The sequence below is a fragment of the Oreochromis aureus genome, linkage group 9 (assembly GCF_013358895.1).
Source record: "Oreochromis aureus strain Israel breed Guangdong linkage group 9, ZZ_aureus, whole genome shotgun sequence".
NCBI lineage: Eukaryota > Metazoa > Chordata > Actinopteri > Cichliformes > Cichlidae > Oreochromis > Oreochromis aureus.
In genome coordinates this window covers 10441184-10465057 of record NC_052950.1, presented here as the reverse complement: position 1 = coordinate 10465057, position 23874 = coordinate 10441184, and the positions used below count along the sequence as shown (strand labels likewise).

Below are 23874 nucleotides of genomic sequence, written 5' to 3'. Positions count from 1 at the left end.
AGTAGTAAGTCTCATAACTGATTCATTTTTGAAGCGTGTACAAAATGATGCAGGTTGCTTGTTTAGGTGCTTGAGATGGAGAAATTGATGAACTTTGACCCAAAATGCATTTAATGAATACAAAAAAAAAATGTTGTTAGTCCGTCCCTGTAAGTCTAACTATGTTTCTGTATGTTTACAGGGCAAAGATCGAGATCCAGGTAAGACATTTTCACATCTCCCAACATCCCACTACCTCGCATATGCCATCTGTCCTTACTCAGGAGGGGAATTATTCATCTTAGACAGCTATTGAGATGCACTAATACTGTCTGTCAGGCTGCTGTATACTGTAGGCTGTATAGGCTGTACAAGAGTAGCGTTTGCACAGAACGCTGTTGTTTACTAATGTTTCACTTGATGGGTGTCACAACAGTCAAGCTATCGTTGTCAAACTATGTCAACACTATGATGAACTTAAAAACACCCTTTAAACGCAGACTTTTAGGACTGCACAAAACAATCTTTTAAACTTTTGTACTGATGTGAAGATATTTTTCCAGCAAACCTATTAATGGATTAGGCGAAAAAGTACAAGAGAGAACAAAAACAAGGAAAAACAAAAAATGCCTGAAAGACAAACTTTTGCATTGTGAAAACAAAACCAAGAACAAAAACAAATGTGTTGCATTTTCATCTATTTGAAGGTACATGTGGAAGTGACAAAACCAATGTCAGATACTTTTTTGGTGAAAAGACACCAGATTGAAGAGAGGATAAAAAGAGAACAGACAACATAAACAGGATCAGTTAAAATTAAAATAAAAAAATGCTATTCCACAGAATATCCAGATAACACAGTATAATAGCATTTTCCCAATATTATTTTTAGCACCACACAAGTTATCAGCTTTTACTAAGATCAAGTAAGAGTAAAATGACCATGCCACTTCAGTTCCTGTGAGTCCGGACACAACAACTTGTTTTCTCAATAAGGTAACACAGAGTCATCTGAGCACCAGAAGTAACATATTCATCCCAGTCCACCACATAACTGTGCAGAACGTAGCTGGAAAACAGATGTTATTGACCCGTAAATGTTCTCTAACCAATCAGAGGAGGGGTGATTTTACAAAGTAGCTATCTATCAAAACAAGATGAATAGGATACTTTGTAACCGTGCAATCATCACACCACACTAAAAATAAAAGATAACCCGTCGGGCTTCAAATAAAACATGCTGAAAATGTGAACTATTAGGCTACATGCTGGATTAAGACGCGTAAAGGCAGAAAATGTTCTTGCATCTTCACCAATGTTTCCATCAACGTTTAAACCCAGCATCGTTTGTACTTTCAGTGTAATTGTATTTCTGACTGTCATTCACATCTTGTTCCTTTAGCGTCCCGACCGAGTTGCCATATAAACAAAGACAAAAACAAAAACAACCCAGATCGTGTCCTCGTGAGGTTATTTTTAGTCCGTGCTGGGCTTCCTCGTGATTGCGTTCTCCCCCGACTTTACATAACGAGATCACCCAGAAAATATTTTTTAATTATTAAGTGGTTCATCAGGATTGGCAGTAGGTTTGCGTGAAATGCCGCTGGCGTGGTGTCAGCTTGTGTTTTTCCTTGAAGTAGAGGCAACCTTGCTTAGTGAAAGAAGAAGGTGCGTCAGGCAGCTGTTAAGTGGTTTTGCCATTGCAGCTGAGTCTTAATCTAAAACTAAAATAGCCTTGTTAAACTGAAGAAGACCAAACCCAGAATGCATAACTTAGCTAGCAAAGTTACTCCTGCACCTACAGTAAATGTAGCCATTGCACATATGCCCGTCTCCCTCTTTTTGATTTCTGTCTCTCAATCTTTCTGCAGAAGAACATGACTAACAACTGCACCAAGGGCCTCTAATCTCTTATAAACCTGGCTTCAACACTCATTTTTCCACCCCTCCATCCATTATGCTGTAGAAAATCATTTCTGACTGAAGACGCATTAAAATCAATAGGCGTTTGATTGCCCCAGCCCTCGGCGTTTCATAATATTTCAATGCTCCTCTCTTTGTCTATTTTCAAAGGTGCACTAACACGCTGTCCTTGTGTGGATAGGAATGCAATTCATGCCCCCGAGACTCAATTCTCCATGGCCCTGTGTCTTTAGAAGTCCTATTCAGGCAAGATCGCACATGTCAGGCTGCCAGCCACAGTGCTACAGCACTGGAACAGATCCTGAAAGAGAAGCACAACAGATAGAGATGTACAGTATTAGCTTTCAATACAATGTCGTTGACTTCTCCGTTGTTTGCCTGTAGCCCTACCTCTTTCTTCGTGCTATCGCTTTATTATTAATTTATTTTGCTGCATCATAATACTCCAGAACGTTATCACCTGATAAAGCAATGAAATATATGCACAGTTCATTTGACTGTGTTGGAAATGATACGAACCTGGGATTTGTTTGCTTGGCATGGGCGGATGCTTCATAATGACAAATTATTCAGTCTCAGTGGATAATAGGATTAATAGGGTATTGTTTAAAATCAAATAGTGCCTGCTGACAGCAAATCCAGCTTGATTGTAATGTACTCCACTTTTTAGTGCACGAGCAAACCTTACTACTGTATATTGGAGTAAATATCTCAATTTCTCTCTGGACTGGTGCAGCTTAATTGAGGAAAAAATATGCGCTCTACATGATTGAATATAGTCGGGAAAAAAAGGAAGTGTTTTTTTTTGGGGGGGTTTTTGAGGGGTGTTACTGTATTAGTCACATCAAATTACTTTTCATCAGATCTCATTAATGCGACAAGATGTGTCTGACTGGAATTCAGTGAAAAGTACCAGAAAACATCATTAAGCAGTAAACAGGGCTCATTGCTGCTTATCTTTTATCTGAGGGCTCGATAGCCTGCCATGCTCCATGGTGTACTGTTGCTTATCTGGAATATGATAATGAATAATGGGTCCAGATGATTTGCAAGGGCAGTACACTGCTGACAAGAGCTGTGTGTGTGTGTGTGTGTGTGTGTGTGTGTGTGTGTGTGTGTGTGTGTGTGTGTGTGTGTGTGTGTGTGTACAAATGTATACTCCTCTCATTATCACCTACGATGGGGCCATGAATAGTTTAATAGAACAAATACTCGTTCAAACTCTCAGACTTGAGGTCACGGCATTTCTTTTGATCAATTAATTTGTTTGTGTTACATAAAAGTTTCATAAAATTATCTCACTTTAAAACAGTTGTCCCTCTGTCTACAGGATTAATTATAGATCAGTCAGTATAATCAGTATTTTGTTTCCATGACGGCTAATATTTAGGTTTTCAGACTAATTTACCAGACATAGAAATGACCGTCGTGCCCTCTGAGGTTCCAACCACTAATCTGTAGACCTGCTTCTAATTCCTAAAATATATTGACAGACACGTTTGTTCACATTTTTCAGACAGTTGTGGCACTTATGCTGTCCATCTTGCAGGTCTGCCCAAGATGCTGGTAATCAGGAACTATTTTGGATCGCCAAGCCCTGCTTCAGGTCCAGCGCTCCACATCCAGACGGGTGACATCATTGAATTAATCTGCGCCGACATTCACAGCCCCTGGTGGCAGGTCAGAGGTCACGCTATATCTTAATCGCTCATTTTGCAGAACTAAAAACTGGACGTGCTGTATTTAAAATCTTCAATTTCCCCCCCTACTGTCGCTCCATCTAACCTTTATCCCCACCTAATAAGTCATTATGGTTTTAGAATAATATATGATAAGTCAGATTTTGTAGCTATGTCCTGTTTATCTACTTCCTCATCGGTCAAATATATGTTTGTGGACATTTCATGAGTTATACCTGCGCTTTGCTTTTCCTTTTAGCAAATTCCATTTCTTGCTCAGGCAAGCTGTTTGTATGTGGAGAATTCTTGCTAACAAGCTTCATGGAAAAGCGAAACTCTAAGAAACACAAAAACACCCACAAGCAATTATTCACACAACGCAGAACTTCTCATAAGGAAGCGACACTCCCACACAGTTGTTTTATGCAAGCAATTATTATTATGCGAAAGCAGCACATGCGATTTAAACAGTTTCCTGAAAAGTCGCGGCAGCGTCGTGTAGCAGTCACTTACTCTGTCCATGTGTGGGAGAAGCTGAATAAAAGTCATCATAATAATTATACAAGGTGTAAGATTTTTACCTGAGGCGCTCAAAAGGGCATCTTATTGATGCAAACTATTATTGTATTATAATCAGTTTGGAATCCAACAACTCTTACTGCGGTTCATACAAAACAGACAAAATAGATAAAGAATTCAATTAACTGTGTGTAAAAAGCCTTACTGGAGGCAGCTACGGCCTCGCAGCCAGTATGCATTCAATATCCATCACCTTTGTGGCCAACAGACCGTAATCATTTCTGTTCTGGGCTTGTGTGACAAATAGAATCAATCCCTGTAATTTCATTTCATTCAATAGCAACCATCTGTTTACTCTGTCAATGTTAGCGGCTCTAATCATTATCAAACTCTTAGCAGCCATGCAGCAGAAAGCACTGCTTTATGCAAGAGCTGATACAACGTCCTGAGGTGGCAGCAGTGTGACAGGCGATGACCAGAGCATTGAAAAAAATAGGCTTCGCTGCTAGTCTGCCTCCAAGGTGGGCCGCCTCAGACACCTAATTAACACCTAGGACACCCCTAAAACATCAGACTCTGATTGGTGGGGGTGACAGTCAGGAGGCAGCTGATATACAGCTTAGTGGTGCTAAAGCTGCTGGCTTGGTTATTCTTCTGCAGTGTCTACAGAAAATATATAAATAAAATACGTTCTTCTCCATAAGAGAGCTTAATTCATGCATTTATGCTTTACATAGGCAGGTGGATATGCAAAATATCAACTAATGCTTCAAGGTAGTATAATTATTATGAGCCTCTGTGTCGCACACACAGTAAAGTGACAACGCTGTGTGCACTTTTTTTTTGTTTTCTGCACGCCTGCCTTTTTAGCACTGCCTCAGGAGAATGCCACCCTGCATTTCATTGCACACACTGACTGAGCATGTGACAAATAAAGCCTTTGACTCCTTCACGCTACAGTTAACCACATATTCACTGGGTTTATTGAAGAGACACATTAAAAAATCCCCGCACGATCATTTTACATACTTACTAATACTAATAATAATTTTTCATGAATGAACCAACTCGCCGTCGAGACAAAAACACGGCGTCACGAGTGCGCTGTGTGAGGGAGACAGATGCACTCTGGCTTCCACAAAACTCGTGTTTATGTGGACTGCATCTCCCCACTGTTAGTAAATCAAGGCGCCGAGCTTTAAGAGTCGTCGCCATGGGAGGAATAAGGAAGTCATCCTGTTTTATTCCTCATGCCAGGAATTATTTAAACAATAGATAACTGCTGCTGTAAATTTGCACCGCTGCGTTGCAAGGCTAATTGTTCCTGAATTATAGAGACGCAGTCAGCCAGATGTATGTAACGCAATTATCTCTGTGTGGTTTCAGGGCAAAATCCTGTCAACGAAAGAGGTTGGCTTCTTTCCAAGCGATGCTGTGAAGCCTTGCCCCTGCGTAAGTACCATTTCCTTACAGTCCTCTTGTAGTTCTAACTCACATTTGGCTACATTTATTCACCAGGCGTGTGGAGATAATTGGGAATTACGCTTATTTTACCTGGCAAAAGTAGAAAAACAACCCACAAGCTTCTATATTTAAAGCACGAGGAGTCCGGGTTGTTTTATGAGACGCGAGCAGTTCACCACTTAATTTAAGAAAAGTACAAAATGATCTTTTAAGAAACAAGCAATGCTTCATGTTGTTCAGACTAAACCGGGGAAGGAAGGAAGGAAAAATTCCATGCATCTTCATCGATACCAGGGAATTATGAATTGTTTTGCTGGACTGTCGTGTTCTGTTTGATAAAATGAAAATCAGACTCTGTCCCAGCTGCCTCAGGAACATGAGGCCTCAGTAGATAACAAACTGTTATCACCTTATCTCACTGTTGTAAAGATAAGAAGTGCATTAAGCTGTGTTATTGAGGTTGCACAGTGGAAAAGCTTGTGTTTTATAGCCACCAAGATTTTATTGGAGGGGTTTGTCTGTGTTGTGCTGATGTCTGATAACTGTCAGCTTCATGAGAATAACAAAAACACGTGTTGGTGTTTGTTTTCTTCAGGTCCCGAAGCCCGTCGATTATTCCTCTCAACCTTGGTAGGTTCACCAAACAGCCCTCCCACTTTGTACTGTTTTCACCTTCTTTTGTCCACATGTAGTCAGAGTTTAGTCTTTTTTTTGTCTTTGCCTTTACAACTGGACCTGTTTGGCTGCTGTGCTGTAGGTTTGCAGGCCCTATGGAGAGGCTGCAGGCAGAGGCGGAGCTCATCAATAGAGTCAACAGCACCTACCTGGTGCGCCATCGCAGCAGAGAGTACACAGAGTACGCCATCAGCATAAAGTAAGTCTGCTACTTTGTGCCACTCATAAAAGTTGCTACCTCAGATGCAGATTGGTGACAGAGGACAGTCAAGACATGATTCTTGGCCCTCAAAAGTTTTTTCAAAATTCTGTGCAACAAATTACGTGTAATCAGAGTATGTAAAGTCGGCTGGGTATAAAACATTTTTTGACTGTAGTGCCAAAACCTTGATTCATTGCTTGGATTTTACATCTTTGTATTAAATGTTATTGCTTATGAAAGCAGCTCCTAAAAACGTATCCACAAAAGTAAAGAAACAAATAATTCCTTCATATTTTTATGCAATTTTTGAGAGGGGAGCTTTGTAGTATATAACTCCTGTCAGATTTTATTGTCTCTGTTTTACATGGCAGTGTTTCTGATGATGCCTTAAGCCAAACCACAGTATTGACCAATTGAACTCCAGCTTTACTCCATAAGTTGACAGATCGATTTATAGTCCTTTGTAAGGGTGATGGGCTTTTCCTCTGAGGTTGAGTCTGTGGTTAACCACAGTGATATGTGTGAGGCATCTGGTTTGGTAAATCTATCATGGAGCAGCTTCTAGCTTAAGGCACATGTAATAGTATTCATTATGATTTGACCTAAAACCCACAAAACAGCCTCAGCGGTTTATAATTAGAAGCATACAGCCATTTTAATCTTGGTAATGAGGAATTAACAAAGCCTTAGGGTGCTGGTGACCGTACTGATCTCTGTAACGTATCTCCGTGCTGTGAAAAGAGTCCCGTCATGTCTTCCTGTGGAGCCTCTGAGCTGGAATGCTTTCCTTAACAAGGAGTAAGCATGCTTCTCAGTAAGCAGTGGACACTCCTTTGGACTTAATTTGAGTTTTTTTCCCCTCAAAGAAAGGGTTTCATGTTTCTTTTATGCTGAAGTCTTAATTGCGTGTATGCACACAGACACTGAGCTCTGAGTAGCACAGAAAATGAATAAGACTGTTCAAGGTCATTAAAACCTCCCCATGGAGAGACGCAGGGTATAAAGAGACACGTGTGGCTATGTGGCAATGACCACTGAAAATTATTACTCTCAAATGAAAATGCCCTCTGTTGCATTTCCTGTTTGTCATAGCAGAGCTGGCACAGGATTGTTTTTGATGATTTTGTCCAAATCGCCATGAGGCCTTGGTTACAACGCTGTGTGCGTTGTACCTTGCTATATTCTCCAAAAATAACACACAGTTCTGCCCACGGCGAAGAGGGTTGGATTTTTATTTAGCTCTGTATATGAATCATAAAAAAACTGGTATTATATTGCTAAAATCTTAAAATCCATAACCACATAATTTCCTCAGCGATTAATAAAGTTTTCTGTTTCTGATTCTAAAATTTCTGAGCGCATTTTCAAACTGTTACAGGGTTATTTTTTAACACTAACAGCTAGTACGATTATAAATGTTTATCTGTAGTGTGTCACTGTTTGATTTCATTTGATTTCAATTGTATTTTCATGGTTTGACAAAGACATTGAATTGTTATGTTGATGAGAGGACCGATATTGTTGACAACTGCGCGCTACATATGTAGCTAAAGCTAGGAGCACATTACCCTAGCGTAGCGCAGGCTAGCATAGGATGCGTAGCAGTGCTGTGTCACACTTCAGTAAGTGCGGTAAATACAGTAAATCCACCATAAATAGTTACTACACAACTTCAAGTCTTTGGTGTTAGCGTAGCTTTAATAAAAGATGATACAGCAGGTTAATTATTAAGATTTGGAATTGCTCTCTCTACAGTTTCATCAGTTTATAGAATAAAGTCACTCTTTAAGAGAAACGCCCAAGTTTTGCTGTTTCATCTGTCTTTGCACCAAAAAAGACAATTCTAAAAATACTGAAAGAATCGCATAACCTGAAACAACCGTCATCTGCTTTCATGCATGTATGCACAAAAATGTTAAATGGAGTAGAAGTAAAAAATCCCTGATATTGTTGTCAAAGCACCTCTTAAAATGAAAAGGTTTTTTTTATTCCTGCAGCCTTAGACCCAGCCACCCTGTTAATGCAAACACAAACATGCAGCTTTCAGTTACACACATGCGCACACTCGCTCCTGACCACCCATCATTCACATGTCACAAACCTTTGGGATCCTATGCATTACTGCGACGGCCCGGCTCTCCACGGGGGCTAGGTGCCGGCCACCGATCGATGGCGGTGATCAGAGAGGGAAATTACACTCATAACTTATTCAATGGCCCACAGGTACAACAACGATGTGAAGCACATAAAGATCCTGACCAAGGAGGGCTCCTTCTACATTGCAGAGAACAAAAAGTTCAGGAGCATAGTAGTGAGTATTTTTCAGTCTTTATTTTTTTTAAACTTCCACCACTGCAGTTCATAAATAAATAATCCTGTTCACTTAATGAAGTGTCAGAAACCTGAATTTTATTTCAGCAATGTGCACAAAAATAGCCATGATTAGAGCCATGTTTATACTGACCCGAGGGCTTCAGCCTTATAGAGTCCAGAGCATATTGGAAAGGTTTACCATTTATGTGCCAGTTACTGAGGTTTTCAATATAATATTAAGATACTGGTTGCAAAACCAAATTTTGAAGGATACGGTTAAAGTCAATTTTTATTTGCTATAACTGGGGGAAAATAAGATTCGTCTTAAAGACATAAATGTGTCTATGTGATGTCAATATACTTGGATGTGTTTGAATGTGTTCAGGAGCTGATTGAGTACTACAAACATCACTCCCTGAGAGAAGGTTTTAGGAGTCTAGACACCACGCTGCAGTTTCCTTACCGGGAAATGGAGAATGCTGCTATGCACCGCTTCAACCGATCCGGTGGCAACAGTGAGTATGCCGAGAATTACTTAGAATGGAAATAATGCAATAAACTAAAACACCACATTTTTTCAAATGCGACTGGACCCCAATACGTCCTTCATGTTAAAGGCCATCGCAGTCACAGAGGAGCTAAAGTAAAAATATGATAGTCGTTTGCTTTTGTTTGTCCGGTGGAGACTCACTCTCAGTCTGAACCTAGGGACTCTCATGACCAATGTTTTCATTAGCAGATTGTCTAGGGATCTTTAATTTCCTTGCATTTGAGGGACGACAGCAAACAGAGCAAATATGGCAACGAGAAGCAATGGTTGCCTAGTTTTTGCGTCAAAGCAGACTTTAACAGTTGGTTAACCAAAATAGTTAGCAATTAAGTAATTTCATGTGCAGCCATGACTTTTTAAGCCCGAGACATCTGACGGCAGTACATGCCGTCAGCTCACCAGCATCAGTGGACTCACACTGAAGCCAGTCATTCTTTTGATTGTTAAGTTTTTGTTTCATCCGGCAACACGCTGCTATTGCTGTTTCTGCCGATTTCCCGCCATCTCTGCTTTTGTTTTCTCTTCTATTTTCTCATCTGTCATCCTTCACAGCTCTGTTACACACTGCTTCAATTCACACAGGAGGATCTTTTAAGCCCTGAAAGAACTGGATGGCTCTTTAACAACTGTTATAAACAGCCCAGTCTCCTGACTTTAATTGTTTTTGACTCGGCTGTCAAACGGTGGTTGGCGACTCTACTAAGCATGTCATTAGATTTGATAACAGTCTCTGGCCGATTGCTGAAGATCAAATCAATTTGAATGCCAGGGGAAAAGGGGGGAAACCAGTTAGAACTCTAAACAAGTTTGCACTATTAATCTGACTTAAGTTTAAATTGAATCTATTTGTCATCGCTTTTTAAATCTATCTGTGTTATTTTGGATTATCTATTTAAGAAAAAATGTATGTTTCACAATTTAAATTCAGTACAATTCAGTTTTGATTATATAGCACCAAATCACAGGTGTAAGGTAAAGACTCAAATATAACCTCAGTATAAGAAAGCACTTGGCAATGGGGGGAAGGAAAAACTCCCTTTTAGCAGGAAGGAACGCGCAGCAGAACAAGGCTCATGGAGGGGCAGCCATCTGAGGGGAAAGATGAGAGAAAAAGGAGAGCACAGGGAAACAGGACAAAACAAAAACTACAGGAGAAAATTTAATCACATGCTGCGGTGGTGAATAAACACCTGGGGAGTGAAAAGAGGCGAGTGGAAAGGAGAGACTCGGTTTATCAAAGGAAGTCCTGCAGCAGTCTGAGCATCATAACTAAGAGAGGGTTCAGGGTCACCTGAGCCAGCCTTAACTATAAGCTTTATCAAAAAGGAAACTTTTAAGTCTAATCATAAAAGTAGAGAGTGTCTGTCTCCTGAATCCAAACTAGGAAGCTGAAGTCTCTGCCTCTACTTTTACTTTAAGAACTCTGGAAACTCTACAAACCACAAGTTAAGCCTGTAGTCTGAGAGCAAAGTGGTGCTATGAGGTCATCAAGACATGACGGGGCCTGATTATTCAAAATGTTGTAGAAGTTAAAACAGTTCTCAGTATAGATGCTAATTTTAGTCCACGAAGGACTTTTGTAGGTGATTCTGTATATTTTTTTTAACAATTTGAACATGTGACATGCGTGACATCCATGTAACATTTAGGCTAACGATATAATATTAGGACTTTTATTTTTATTATTTTTTACCCTAATCTATTCTCTATTTTAAGAGTAAAAATGATTTTTTAAAAAGCTGATAATAAGACAGCATTTCACATGGGAGTAATTGTATCGAACGCGGGATATTTCACATCATTTCACATGTCAGACAGCCGGAAACCTTTAAGCATCCTCACCAAAGACAACTTGTGGATGCGCCGTCTATCGTTTGTTAGGGTGACGATTTAAGCAGCGGGATTTCTTTTTCTACCTGTGTCATAATGAAAAAACGTGACATCTCAAGACAAAGCAGCTGTTGACAGCAACACTTCTGATAGGTTTGGGGCTGTACAAGAACACAATGATGATTAAGATTATTTATGCATGCAGCCGCTGCTTTGATTTATAATGAATGAATAAAGGAGAATGCAGTATCCGATAACACGTTTTCTCCTTTGTAATTTAGCAGTTCGGTTCAACTCAGTTTTATTTATATAGAGCCAATTCACTGTGCATTTATATTGTAAGGTAAAGATCCCACAACATTAGAAAGAAACCCCATCATATGGTCCCCTACGAGCAAGCACTTGGCAACAGTGGTAAGGAAAAACTCCCTTTTAACAGGAAGAAACTTCAAGCAGGCGTGGGGTTTGTAACTGTGAAGAAAGTTGTTTTTAGACAAAGTCAAACAAAAACAAACAAACCTTTGTTGTGGGAAAAGGTGGAATGTATAAATCCATTTATCTTTGACTTGGCTAGAAATGGGGAAAATTCATTATCAGGGGTTTAAATCCACTCAGTTAACTGTTTGCAATCTTCAAACTGAAGTAGAGAGTGATCCTTGCCTTAGAAACCATAAATGTTTACTCCACGCAAGAAGAAAAAGAAATATTAAGCTCAGCACGCCAGGCAAAGCACCACTGCCCATTGACTGCTAAATGGAAAATCAACCAAGTGATCACAGTCAGTGGTAAAATGATGATTTCATTTGATGCCTGCATGCCGCTGCGTGCTTTGGAGAAGTCCCTGGCTTGCAGACGATCACGTTTCAAGCGGCAGAAATGTGAACAGATTGTACAGAGCTGTTTGGTTGTTCTAAAGCGGGGCCTGTTGTTCAAACTCAGCTTCAAGACACAAGTTGAGACAGCTCCAATCCAAATTTGTTTTGGAGGGTTGTTGTGGTGTGCCCCTCTGTCTTGTAGGCAGCCTGCTCCCGGTGTGCAGACTTCATTTTTCTCGCTTTCACTTTTAAACGACTCGTGTTTTGATTTCTACTTTCCCAAAGCACTGCTGGAAATCTCCTAATTAAAGTTTGTGCTTTGTTTTTGTCGACTGCTTCGTAGTTAGAGAAACTGATTGATTGATATTTCCTTTTTTGCCTGTCGTTACAAAGGAAGAAATACTGGCGTTTAGTTAAACTGAAATGTATCCGTGGTGTGCAGGTTTCTAACTCTCATCCTCATCTTGTGGGAAGCCGCAGCGTGTATGTGTGTGTGTGAGCGCGCTGTCGGTCTTGCTCCCCTCTATTATTCACCCGGCTCACATTGTGCATTCCGGTGTGGTCCACAAATCAGATTGTGCAAAAATGAAGCATGTAAGATGCAGCTGGTGTTTCGGTGGCTGTTTGAAGTGGAGCGCTATCCCTCTTCATATTGCTCGTACCTAGACACCATTAGGGGTTGCTGAGCTGTCTCTCAGTGCGCTGATTAGTATTCATTTTAAAAACCACTAGAGCCCTGCTCCTCTTACAGCATATCAATAACCCAGGCCAGTTAACTTGCCAGCAGTATTGTTGGGAGCGGCACATTTTTCATAAAGTTTGGGCATTTATCAGTCATTGCGGGGATTAGATTTTCTATTCCCAGTGGCTGAAATGTAGGCTCCTGTGCAGAGGTGGCTTTAGAAACCCGAATGAGGGGTAGACTGGGGGCACGCTTTTAAAAGAACGGCAGCGGATTTGAAAAATGAGCAGAAGACTTGAATTCAAAGTGCTCGTTCTGTTCTCAGAAATAATGAACTGTGCATTGGTCATAATTACTTACTGTATGACATATACTATATTGCCAAAGCATTCACTCCCCCAACCAAATCATTGAACTCAGGTATTGCAGTCACCTCCATGGACACAGATGCATAAAGTCAAGCACCGGGGCATTTAGACTGCTTCTACAAACATTTGTGAAAGAGTGGGTCTCTCAGGAGCTCAGAGAATTCCAGGATGGCCAGTCGTAATATTTCGTCACTACTAAATATTTCATAGTCAGCTGTTAGTGAAATTATAACAACTCAGCCATGAAAGTGGTAGGCCATGTAGCATCACAGAGTGGGGTCAGTGGATTCGGTGGTGCACCAACGTTCTGCAGACCTCCAAACTTCATGAGGCCTTCAGATTAGCTCAAGAACAGTGCATAGAGAGCTTCAGTGCAGAAGTGCTTTCTGGATGCATCAGAGAGCAACTTGGGGTGGTTGGTCTATTACCCAAGGATATTTGGCATGCAGAAAGGGCAGCCAGGAATTGAACCACCAACCTTCCAATCAGTAGACCTGCTCTAAATCCTGAGCTACAGCCACCCCGCTCATAAGAGTATGACACGTTTCCATTTAGGCGAGGTTTGTGTCATTTCAGGATTCATGTATGATCATTTAGGTTGTTCTGGATGTTGTTGAATTGCAACACTGCACTCTGCATACTATATGTATGTGTAATACTTTTTGTATGATCCTTTCTTTTTTGGTTGTTTTGTTCACCACAGTTTAACTTTTCTGGACTAAAATAATCGCTGGCATCTGTTTAAGTCGACTACATTTATTCTCTGCGGTCTGTTTCTGTACTTTAGCAACACAACTGAGCAAAAAAAGAACCCTTTTCAGTGTTAGCATTTTACCCTGACTGTTCTCATGCCAAACTTTCTCTGCTGCTTTAGTTACGTTCCAAAATAACCCACGAACACCAAGGTGCTAATACTGTCAGGGTTAGAGGTTCTATTTCCCACAGCAAGGCAGTGACACTGCCAACTCTCAGACGTTACTGGAACAGGATCAGTTTCTGTAGCTGCCTCCTCTGCCAATAGGAGACAGACTGGAAGACAGACGGAAATACAAATGCAGTGGTTCTCTGGTGGGTTGTTTTTCAAGCTGTACGCCGAGATAAAGGCACAGTTAGTCTTTGTAAAGAAGAAGAATCTGCGACATTTTCAGGTTCAGAAACAGCCCGCACAAAAACAATTAGAGCACCCTCGAAAAATCCTGTAATAGTGGAATGTGAAATAAAGAAAGGGGGTAAGTTACCGTGTTTTTTGAGCATCTGCGAGTCGGGGGGAATATTACAGCTACGTCTCCAACTGTGCAAAAATCCCCCTTCGCGCTGTAATTGTGAGTAGACTGCATGTTCTTCTCAATTAAATGCAATAAAGCGAAGATGTCATCCCCCATTACCGAGGCGGACGTCCTTTTAGCAAAGTGGAGCAAGATATGTCATCGCTTAGTGTCTCAACAAGATTTTAGGAGCAGTGCACGTTTTTAGGACCTTCAGTGTTTCCTTTAGTTCAGCGATGGCAATTAGATAAAGACCCTCATCTTGCTTTTGCACATTCATAACGGCCGTTTGATAACTTGTTACTGTGTTTTCTATTCCATGTCAAGTGACTGTAGAAGATGTTTGACGTGAGAGGCTTTTTTCTCACCTTTAGTCATCGACAAATTGCTGCAAGTTTTGATAAATGTTATGGTTTGATCTCATATTTGAGTTTGGGGAAAAAAACGATTAGAATTATAATTATAGTTCCAAAATCAGAGTAAATACTTTCAGGGGCACAAATTAATTAACCACCGAACATCAGTGAAAGAGCTGCTTCCAGTGGCTGTGTAGATAAGTCTCACTGGCTCTCCCCCTGTGCCTGTCATCATTTATTTTTCATCAAACTGCGACTGTGTTTTTTTTAAATACCTCTGAAAATGAAAGATCAAAAAAAACTTTTACAAAACATGCTTTTTTCCTTCTCCTATGCTTCTCTCCCCTTCCATCCCTACCCATTCCTGCCCTCCTCTTCCCTGTCTTGCATCTCTCCACCCCCCTGCCTGGCCTGCACTGCCTCCGCCCTGCCATAGCCCCATTGCTCTGCGGCTTCTCTCTTCTAACTCCTGCCGGCTACAGCTTTGTACCTCCTTCCTCTGCTCCCTTCTGGTCAGGTACAGGTATTGCTTCTCTCTCTCTCTCCCTGTCTTTGCCTGTCACTTTAACACTGGGTCTCTTTCTCTTTTCACCTCGCCTGTTGATGGCTGCTCGGGAATGCTGGCTGTCCGTTTGCGTCACTGCATGAAAATCTGGGCCTTTTACATCTTTCATGTAGCTTCTCATCGAACCGTCTCACCTCTTGTGTAGTTTTGCGCACATACATGCCATTCTGTACGGAGAACAGGGCTTATTGTCCAAATTGCATGTTTGTGCAATGTGTGTCCACATTTTTGCATGTGCCTGCTTGTGTGTGTGTGTGTGTGTGTGTGTGTGTGTGTGTGTGTGTGTGTGTGTGTGTGTGTGTGTGTGTGTGTGTGTGTGTGTGTGTGTGTGTGTGTGTGAGCACCTTTAAGAAAAAGAGTAGAGTGTGTGAGATGTTTTCCACAGTTGGTATGTGGCTGGGTTTTGTGTGTGCTTGTCCAGGTCTGTCTGTCAAAGTAAAGGTGGAAGTGTCCAAATACACAGAGCTCCTCTATATTAGATATTCTATCCCTACGGCCAGGTTGTAGAGGTCTGACATTCCATTTCCACATGTCAGCTCTGCCCAGTCGGACCCACCAGTCAGCGTCTGAAAGGGAAGAGAGCCGGCAGGATGGGATGGAGCGGCAGTAACTAGCTAGCCTGCTCCACATCTGTCTCTCACACCGCTGTCTGCTACACAGGAGACATGTAGTCTAACACAGACTGCTGTCAGAACCCTGCTAAAGCTAAAGCTATGGCTCTAAAACTACGCACAGCTCTTACACTCAGAGTAGTGAGTTTGTACAAAGTCACCAGAGGTCAGATTACCTGACTTAAATTCCAGCTTTATGTACAAAAATTGGCAGTTTTGTACATAAAATAGTTCCTTTTGTTCATACTAGATTCTAGCTAGTTTTATGAAAAACGGCTGACTGAATTTGGCTGCGTAATTAAAACTTTTCCTTCATACTTCAGATGAAAGGATCAGAGATGCTGGAATTTTATTGACGCTGTGGGGGAGGGGCGGTGAAGGTCCTTTCTATCTTTGTGTGAAAGGAAGAAAAATAAAATTGGTGACCAAAGTTTCTCTAAAAAAGAAACCTGTAGGTGTCAAAGTTAGACGTGTGTAACTCCAGGCTTCTCCACCTCTCTGTCCGTATGAGCGTCTTCATGTTGCAACCGATGTGTTTGAACTCGTCGTCAGCATAAACCGTGGATGAGCACATTCTCTCTTTTTTGTCCTGTTTTGCATCCCCGTCATTTTCTTTTCTCTTCCTGCAGTGTTTACCCCCAAAGTGATCGGTGTGGCAATAGCGCGGTACGACTTCAGCTCGCGCGACACCCGGGAGCTCTCTCTGCAGGAGGGAGACGTGGTTAAGATCTACACCAAGTCGGGAGCTAATGGCTGGTGGAGGGGCGAGGTCAACGGCAGGGTGAGTGGAAACCTTAAGGTGCTCAATGGAAAATTGTGGGAGGGGGGGTGCTTGGTTTTGCCTTCCAGGATATCATCTTTCTCTAAAAATCCCCATGTTGGTGGGCAGCATGCCATTATTCTCCTTTAAAAACAATCAACCTTGATATAAAGTACCTATGTGTCTTTATATTGTATTCGCGCTTACATTCAACTGTGTTTAATCAAGGCACAGAAGTTTGTATTAGCAGTCTTCACTCTGAAATGATTCTAGCTGCTAAATTCTTAAATCCAATTTTGGGTAGCAGTAAAAGCGGGCGTTTTGCAGAAGAAAGATTTGGCAGATATTTTCGTCTGCGGGTACCTGGAAGGGGCTGTTCAGACTCAGTCTATGTTTTCATTAGTCAGTTATGTGCAGTATTTATGTTTCCACATATCCTCTGTTGGAAGGATTCATTTGCTGCTCTTACATCACTTAAATGCATACGTTTTCCCAGTGCCAGGAGCGCTCTTTAATCAGGCGTACGATTCTGAGAGAATCTGCATTCCAAAGGCAGGAATTCTGTGCTTTGACTCCCACTCGCGGGCGCTGGAGTTTAGCTCGGCGGCGAGCGTCGGACCGAGTGCGTGCTTGTGTGTAAATAATGTGTTTGTGCTGCGAGTGTGAAGTGAACAGCTGCAGTAAATGGAGCTTTTCACTTTTACTAAGCCTGATGTGTGCACTGATGCCACTCTTATGAAAAACTACGGAGGGGGAGAAGAGTCTGAGAAGTGCTGCTAGTCTCTCTTTAGGGCAAACAGCCAGTAAAAACAGTTGGTATTACTTTTGTTGGCTCTTTCTATTTAAAATTCTAGTATATCAGTACAGTAATATCACATCATTAAAGCAATACAACTGTTTTTGTTAATTTTACCAAGTTGATAGTGCAGTCCAATCCAGCATTGTTATTGGCCAATCAGTGTTGGTATGTATCTCGGCATGTCATGGGTGTTGACTCATAGTTTAACTACACTTCTCCAAAAAATGAAGGAAACCATCACAATAGCACTAAAACAGGAGGATGTAAACACAGACCCAGACCTGTGGCATTTAAAGACGAGGATGACCGTGACAGAAACACTTGATCCGCTCAGTATAACACAAAGCCAAGTGAGCACAGCTGCACTGGAGAGGAAACGGCCAAAAAAGGGAACGGTTTTGGAAGTGGTGACGACAAACCGCCGCTTTGTCCTTATCCCTTCTGACTGTTTTTCCCTAGTTTTGCTTTTTGTTAGATTCGTAACTGCTGACGGCGTTTGATGGTACTTGCAAACCATTCAGGTTGTACAGGTAGTCCAGCTCCTCCAAGATGGCGCATCCATATGTGCTTTCGTTAAAAATGTTTGCTGTGCTTTCCAGCACACACTCAAAAGCATGGAGGAGATACCAGGAGGTGGGCTTCAAATGAGGAGAGCTGGACAGGGCAGTAGAAAGGCATCAAAGCAGCAGCAACAGCTCTTTTCTGGGTCCTGGTTACATCCGCAAAGTGTCTAAAGTAGCAACAGCTAAAGCAGACTGAGAAAATGATGACTGATGGCGACATTCAACCCCTGTCTGGTTACTAATCTAAGTCTCTTTTCCCCCCTCAGGTGGGCTGGTTTCCATCCACATACGTTGAAGAGTGCGAGGAGTGAAAGGGCCCGCGTGAGGGAAAAACGAGGAAGATAAAAGAAGAAGGGCAGCAGTGGAGTAAGCAAACCGATCTCATGACAGTGACTGAGTCAGCTTTTGCACCCCCGCCTGCTCCCACGTTACTTTTCAGAGTGAAGCAGACGGCTTCGCTCACCTCCACGGTGCCCTGTTGCCTAAAACCATCCCAGAAGCCTTTGGGAGAGGAAGGGCTATAGTACGCTGCAGATGCAGAGATGCACAGTCATTTCTGCTTGACTCTGTGTGGCTAAGCGACTCCACCGACTAGCAGCTTGCCTGTCAGCGGGGCACAGGTCTTCGCCAGACACCCCCCCAAACCCCCACCCCCTCGCCCTCCTCCTCTCCCCCTCACTTCATCCGTCCATCCATAATTCATCCTCCACTTCCTTCCTCCCTGCCCTAGCCAGCCGCAGCGCCACAACTCCCACCTGTTTCCGCTTGCCAAGTCGGCCGTTGCCTGAACTGTCAGAAGCAGATACTCAAACGCCGCTCTTCCATTCATCCGCTCATCCATTCATCCATCTACACCCCCCCCTTATCGCTCCGTGTGGGAATAGAGTCATCGGAGAGTTGGGAGACACTTTAGTTTTTTCTCTTTTTTTCCCCTTTCATCCTCATGTCTGAAGGGATTTCAGTCAGTTTTGACCTTGCCTGCCTGTGTTTTTTCCCACTAATGCAGGTGGATATTGATGACTTGATGACCCAAATTCATACACACACACACGCACGTGCGCGCGCCACCCACCTCTCCTCTCCCTTCAGATTATTATCGCCGCACACTTGCACACGCACTCTTCCAGGAGATGTAAGAGAGGGATGGTGTCGGATAGCATCGCTGCACAGTGCCAGCAATTGATCGCTGTTGTTCCTATTTTCCTTCCACCTCCTACATTCTTTATCTCCAGACCAGCCTCTCATGTTTTTTAGTTGTCTTGGCCGTTAGCGATCCCCACGCTCTTATCGGTGGCAGCTCTGTCAACAAGAGCCCATCCGCCAAGGGTTTATCTTATTGGAGGCATTAGCGGCTCGTCGGGGGTGGTGGTGGCGGTGGAAGAGGGGGGGCAAACCGCGCTACCTGGAAGCCACCTGCTACCTTAGCACTGAACGGCAGAAAAGAAAAGCACACGAAACACAAACACAGCCCCTGCTTTGTTCTTCCCCAGTTTATCGTCTCATCGTTTCTTAGCATGTTTTGAGCTGTTGTTCCAGTTTCATCGTGTGCAGGTTTGATAAACACGGCTGATTACGTTCCAGAGGCTGCGCTGGTCGACCAGGAGAGGCTATACTAACACAGACACCTGTCTTGTAGAAAGAAATGCACTCGAAGGCTTGGAAATTTGCTTTGGAAAGAAAAATGCATTTAAAAAATACATATTTTAAGTATCATGACTTCGATCCAGAAGGACTAACGTCATCTTTTAGAAACCTTTCTGTCACGCTTATATCTGCCTTCCCTCACCGCCCTCACCCCGGTTGTGCACAATGCCTTCTTAGTCAAAGTAAAAGCGGATTTTCCCACATTTGAAGGAATAAAAACCTTTAAAGGGACACAAGCTGTGCACGCTTTTAATGTTAACATCAAGGTGCCAGAGGACACAGATCCAACATAGTGATCATGCACGGAGGCTGGACATGGAGGACTCCTCAGTAGCTGGCTTTGTGTAGCTTTGTGTAGCTTTGTTTAGCAATGAAATATTTGTTGGCTGTAACCTCAGATCATGTCTTTATTCTATTTTTCAATGTGTACATACTGAAACTTTTATTTAATCGATGGTTGGTGATGTCTTTCCTCACAATCACCCTGTCACAGAGCAGTCCACATCGCATGTATTATGTAAGGATGGTCAAAACACTACTTTGAACTAGTCCTTTAATGTCTAGTAAGTTGTTGTTTGTCTGCATTTCTTCATTTTTCCTTCTTTTGTTTTTTTAAACATGCAGTTCAGCTAAAATATGATCGCATTTGTCATTGGAGCACACTGCAGGGAAGCTTAAGAAGCAGCTTAAGTGGAAACTATGGTGAAATTCTCTTGTAGACGTTGAGTTTTCAGAGTTTGTATTGATTTGACGAGATCAAAGTAACCATCGCTCTTCAGCTAACTCGTGGGTCTTGCCTGGAGAATCAGCCCGCAGGGCGATCCTTCCAGTCAGAGCTAGCCCTTCCACTGTCACGTCTGCACTACGGTGATGCCACTGAGTATCATATTTTCTGAATTTAAGTAACGATTTATTATGAAGCAAGGCATTTATATACGCTTAATGGAGCCATTATAGTTGAAAGTCATTAATAACTCCCTGTCAGTGTCGTCTCTCCATGCCTTTTGTAATATGTAGGAGAAATGTTTTTATACGCAGACGTTTTCTTAAAGCACTAGACCGAAGGATCGCGTTATCATATGTTTGTGCCGTCTCCCTGTCTACCCAACACACTTTCCTCTGCTCATCAACAGTGTCATTAAGTGACCACTAGATGGAAGCATTTTAAACACAGCCTAGCAGCCACTTCTCACTCTGCAAAAGTTTGGGCATGACATCATCTGATTAGGAGGTGAACGATATTAAAGGAAACAGCTGGCAGCAGGCTCAGACGTGCTGCTGCGAGCGTGAGAAACAGAGGAAGCTCTGAAAGACAAGCCCAAAGTATCAAAGTGCAAAAGGAGGGTTGTTTAAACTGCTCCTTGGGCTGATACCACCATGACTTTTATTTTTTATTTTTTTGACGTGTATTGATCATTTCTGATGTTCGAGAAACTTCTCGTCAAGTAAGAGCCTTCAGGATCGCACTACTTCTCCCCTCCTGCTTTCCAGCGCGACTGCTGTCTCCGAACAGTCAAACATGAGATTTGTAACATCTTTAAGAAATCGGAGAGTGAGGGAGGGGTGTGCTGCAGAAGGAGCACACCTCTCTCCCGTCTGGGGAGAACTGGAGAGCTGGAGTGGGCTCCTCTAATCGCAGACTCTGGTAATCCACTCCCGCTCTCCCTCCTCCACCCAGATGAACTCTGACAGCGGGGCCATTTACAGCTGCAGGCTTTCCTCTCCTCCAAGTGTGCCTCCAGATTTTTTCTTTTCTTTTTTTTTGTGGGCAGGAGGGACGGGAGGAAGGCTCAAGGGTATCTGTGATCTAATCATTACACCATCTCCTCACCTCAGCGACCCTGCTGCATCCATCTCTCTGTCGGCTCCCCTCTCTCTCGCTCTATCTCACCGTGTCACTCCCCTCCTCTCTCTCCCACTCGCTCTTTACTGCTCTCTTTCCCCATCTATCTTTCATCCAATCTCCGTCTCCTCTGTTTCTCTCTGTATTCCGTCCCTCACCCCGACACTCTGTAGGCTGTGACCGCTGCTGTTTGTTGGTGGGAGGAGAATCGGAGATTCTGTATTACTGGGCGAGGAGGCAGAGAGGCGGCCTCAATCGGAAAACAAGCCCAGCAAAATGAGGACTAGTTTAATTTTACCGTAAATTAATAGGCTGGGAGAAATGATGCCAGTTAGAGAATGAATTAGAATTTGCTCTCGCTATTGTGATCCCCTTGGTGTATACACAGATTAAGTCCGTATGCACAGGCACATCCCACGTGGGGAAAAGCATTTTGACTGAATTCAGGGCTGTGTTGTTGTATTAACCTGAAACATAACTCAAATATGAAGAAAACATGAATTTTTTTTTCTTTCCTTCTTTTTTTTGGTCAGTACTTCCTGTGGACTAAAGTTTGCATTGTCGGTGTTCATGCTTTTGTTATTTCAATGAAGCCAAAGATGTATGCTGTACTTACTGTTATGTCTCATAACCACGGTACCCAACCGCTGTGGCCTAACTCTAAAACTGTGCAATCCTGAGTGTGTAGCATAACCCTGTATTGTTGCTGTATTATATTGTAAATGATGTACATAGCACATAATAAAGATATACAGTACACAGCTTCTTCTGATGCACTTGTATTTCATGTGTTTTTTAATAGATTTTTTTTAATTTTGAGAGATTGTAGTTTGAGTGTCAAGCCCTGGAGCTGAAACAACACAAATGCCAAAAATGGCAGTTCCTCAAATGTCCACATGAGGCTGACTCCAAAAGTGAGTCAAATCCAATTGATCCCCACTGTTAAAATGCACATTTTTACAGCACAAATAAAGATGTTTAAAGTCTGATTAAAAATATATATTTTTATATGTATTGCATATTTACACCATGACAGCTTTATAGGGTTTGAATTTTTATATATGTCACTATATATTTAATTTGAATTAAGCCTTAAAGAATGCATTATGTGAGGTGTGGTTTCTTTGCATGACAGGTGGATATCTATGCTGCTACCTCTTGATCATGCTTTTTATTTTGTGCATTTTCCCAACTGTATGACTGATAAATGCTAGCTTAGCTTAGCTTAGCCTAGCTTCGCTAAGCTTATGTATATGGATGTCAATAAATTTGTGTTTACAGTACTTCAGGATCTAGTTAGCTCTACAGACAGGGAGCGGGTATGAACATTATAACCTGTTTTGAAGTGGTAGCTCATTTAAACTGCAGTCTAACAAGTGCAACCAAACATTACAAACATTAGGTGTTTCTGTGCAGCTTTGATTGCAGTCTGTCTGCTAGCTACAGATGGCTTGTAGTATGTCTTTTTTAGAGTGGGGAAAAAGTTCATATGTGACAAGTTCAGAGATGAAAGACATGAAAAGTGGAGACAGGAGAAGTTATTATTGTTATTAAAGGTTATTTTTAAAGGTAAGGACCAAATAGCAGGTGGCATTTGATAAAATGGAAATCTAAAGCTACATGTAACATACTAATCCACGTTGGAATTTTTGTAATCACACAGTGGGTCTGTACATGAAGCATTGCTAAAATCATCTCCTAATGCATTTTGAGAAATCTTGAAAAAGAAATTATGGTCATTTGTATTTAAGTAGTATTAGAAGACTGGACAGTTTAGTGAAGGCAGTACTGCCTACAGTAACAGGTGATGTTAGATAGGAGTAGAGCAGCCTGTGGTGTTCATGTGTTCATGAGTAGCGGTAAACTTAGGTATAATTAGAAAAAATATCTTTTTTTCCCCCCGTTAGCCGTCATATTACTGCAGCCTCGCACTCACTGACGGTTGGAAGCAGCCATGAAAGCTCATGTAACAGAGCAGCAGCAGCAGAGATCGTTTAATCACATCCTTTAAACAAAGAAAGATTTCTTGGTGCTCCCGATAAAACGTATGCACTACAATACCAGATATGAGGGTTACCCCACCTGCCAAATCTCACTTTAACCCCCGCTTAAAATTCCACTTTTAGGGGAATTTGGTGTTGTATAGTTGAATGTACATTCATAGTATTTAGGAGCTATTACTATCTGTGTGATGCACTCATACAGTCTGGATGCACATATCTATGCTTGCTAGCACTAGCTGGTAACTTAGCACTCCACCTGTTTTTTGGCTCCAAAGAAACAACATGACGCTGGCAAAACTTAAGTCTTCAACACAGGAGTTCACAGAGCGACGGGTGACATCACACTAGCTTTGCCCATCCTTTGTACACAGTCTGCTTAGCAGTCTGCCTAATTTAGCAACATAAGTCACAGCCCTGTTGAAAAAGTGTTTAATGTTGTAAGTTCCTACATGATTCTCAACCATAC

General features: G+C 42.0%; 1 protein-coding gene across 1 annotated transcript in view; it reads left to right on the top strand.

Annotated features, from left to right (window-relative positions):
• Positions 1-22170, top strand: part of LOC116335748 (guanine nucleotide exchange factor VAV3) — a 91390-nt gene extending 69220 nt beyond the window's left edge. Inside the window, exons 19-27 of the mRNA XM_031759500.2 lie at positions 182-200; positions 3452-3582; positions 5487-5552; positions 6160-6194; positions 6322-6438; positions 8665-8752; positions 9140-9269; positions 16426-16577; positions 18185-22170. Of these exons, the coding sequence (XP_031615360.1) occupies positions 182-200; positions 3452-3582; positions 5487-5552; positions 6160-6194; positions 6322-6438; positions 8665-8752; positions 9140-9269; positions 16426-16577; positions 18185-18229 (783 nt within the window). The 3' untranslated portion in view covers positions 18230-22170. The remainder of the gene's footprint in view (positions 1-181; positions 201-3451; positions 3583-5486; positions 5553-6159; positions 6195-6321; positions 6439-8664; positions 8753-9139; positions 9270-16425; positions 16578-18184) is intronic.
• Positions 22171-23874: the final 1704 nt, after the last annotated feature.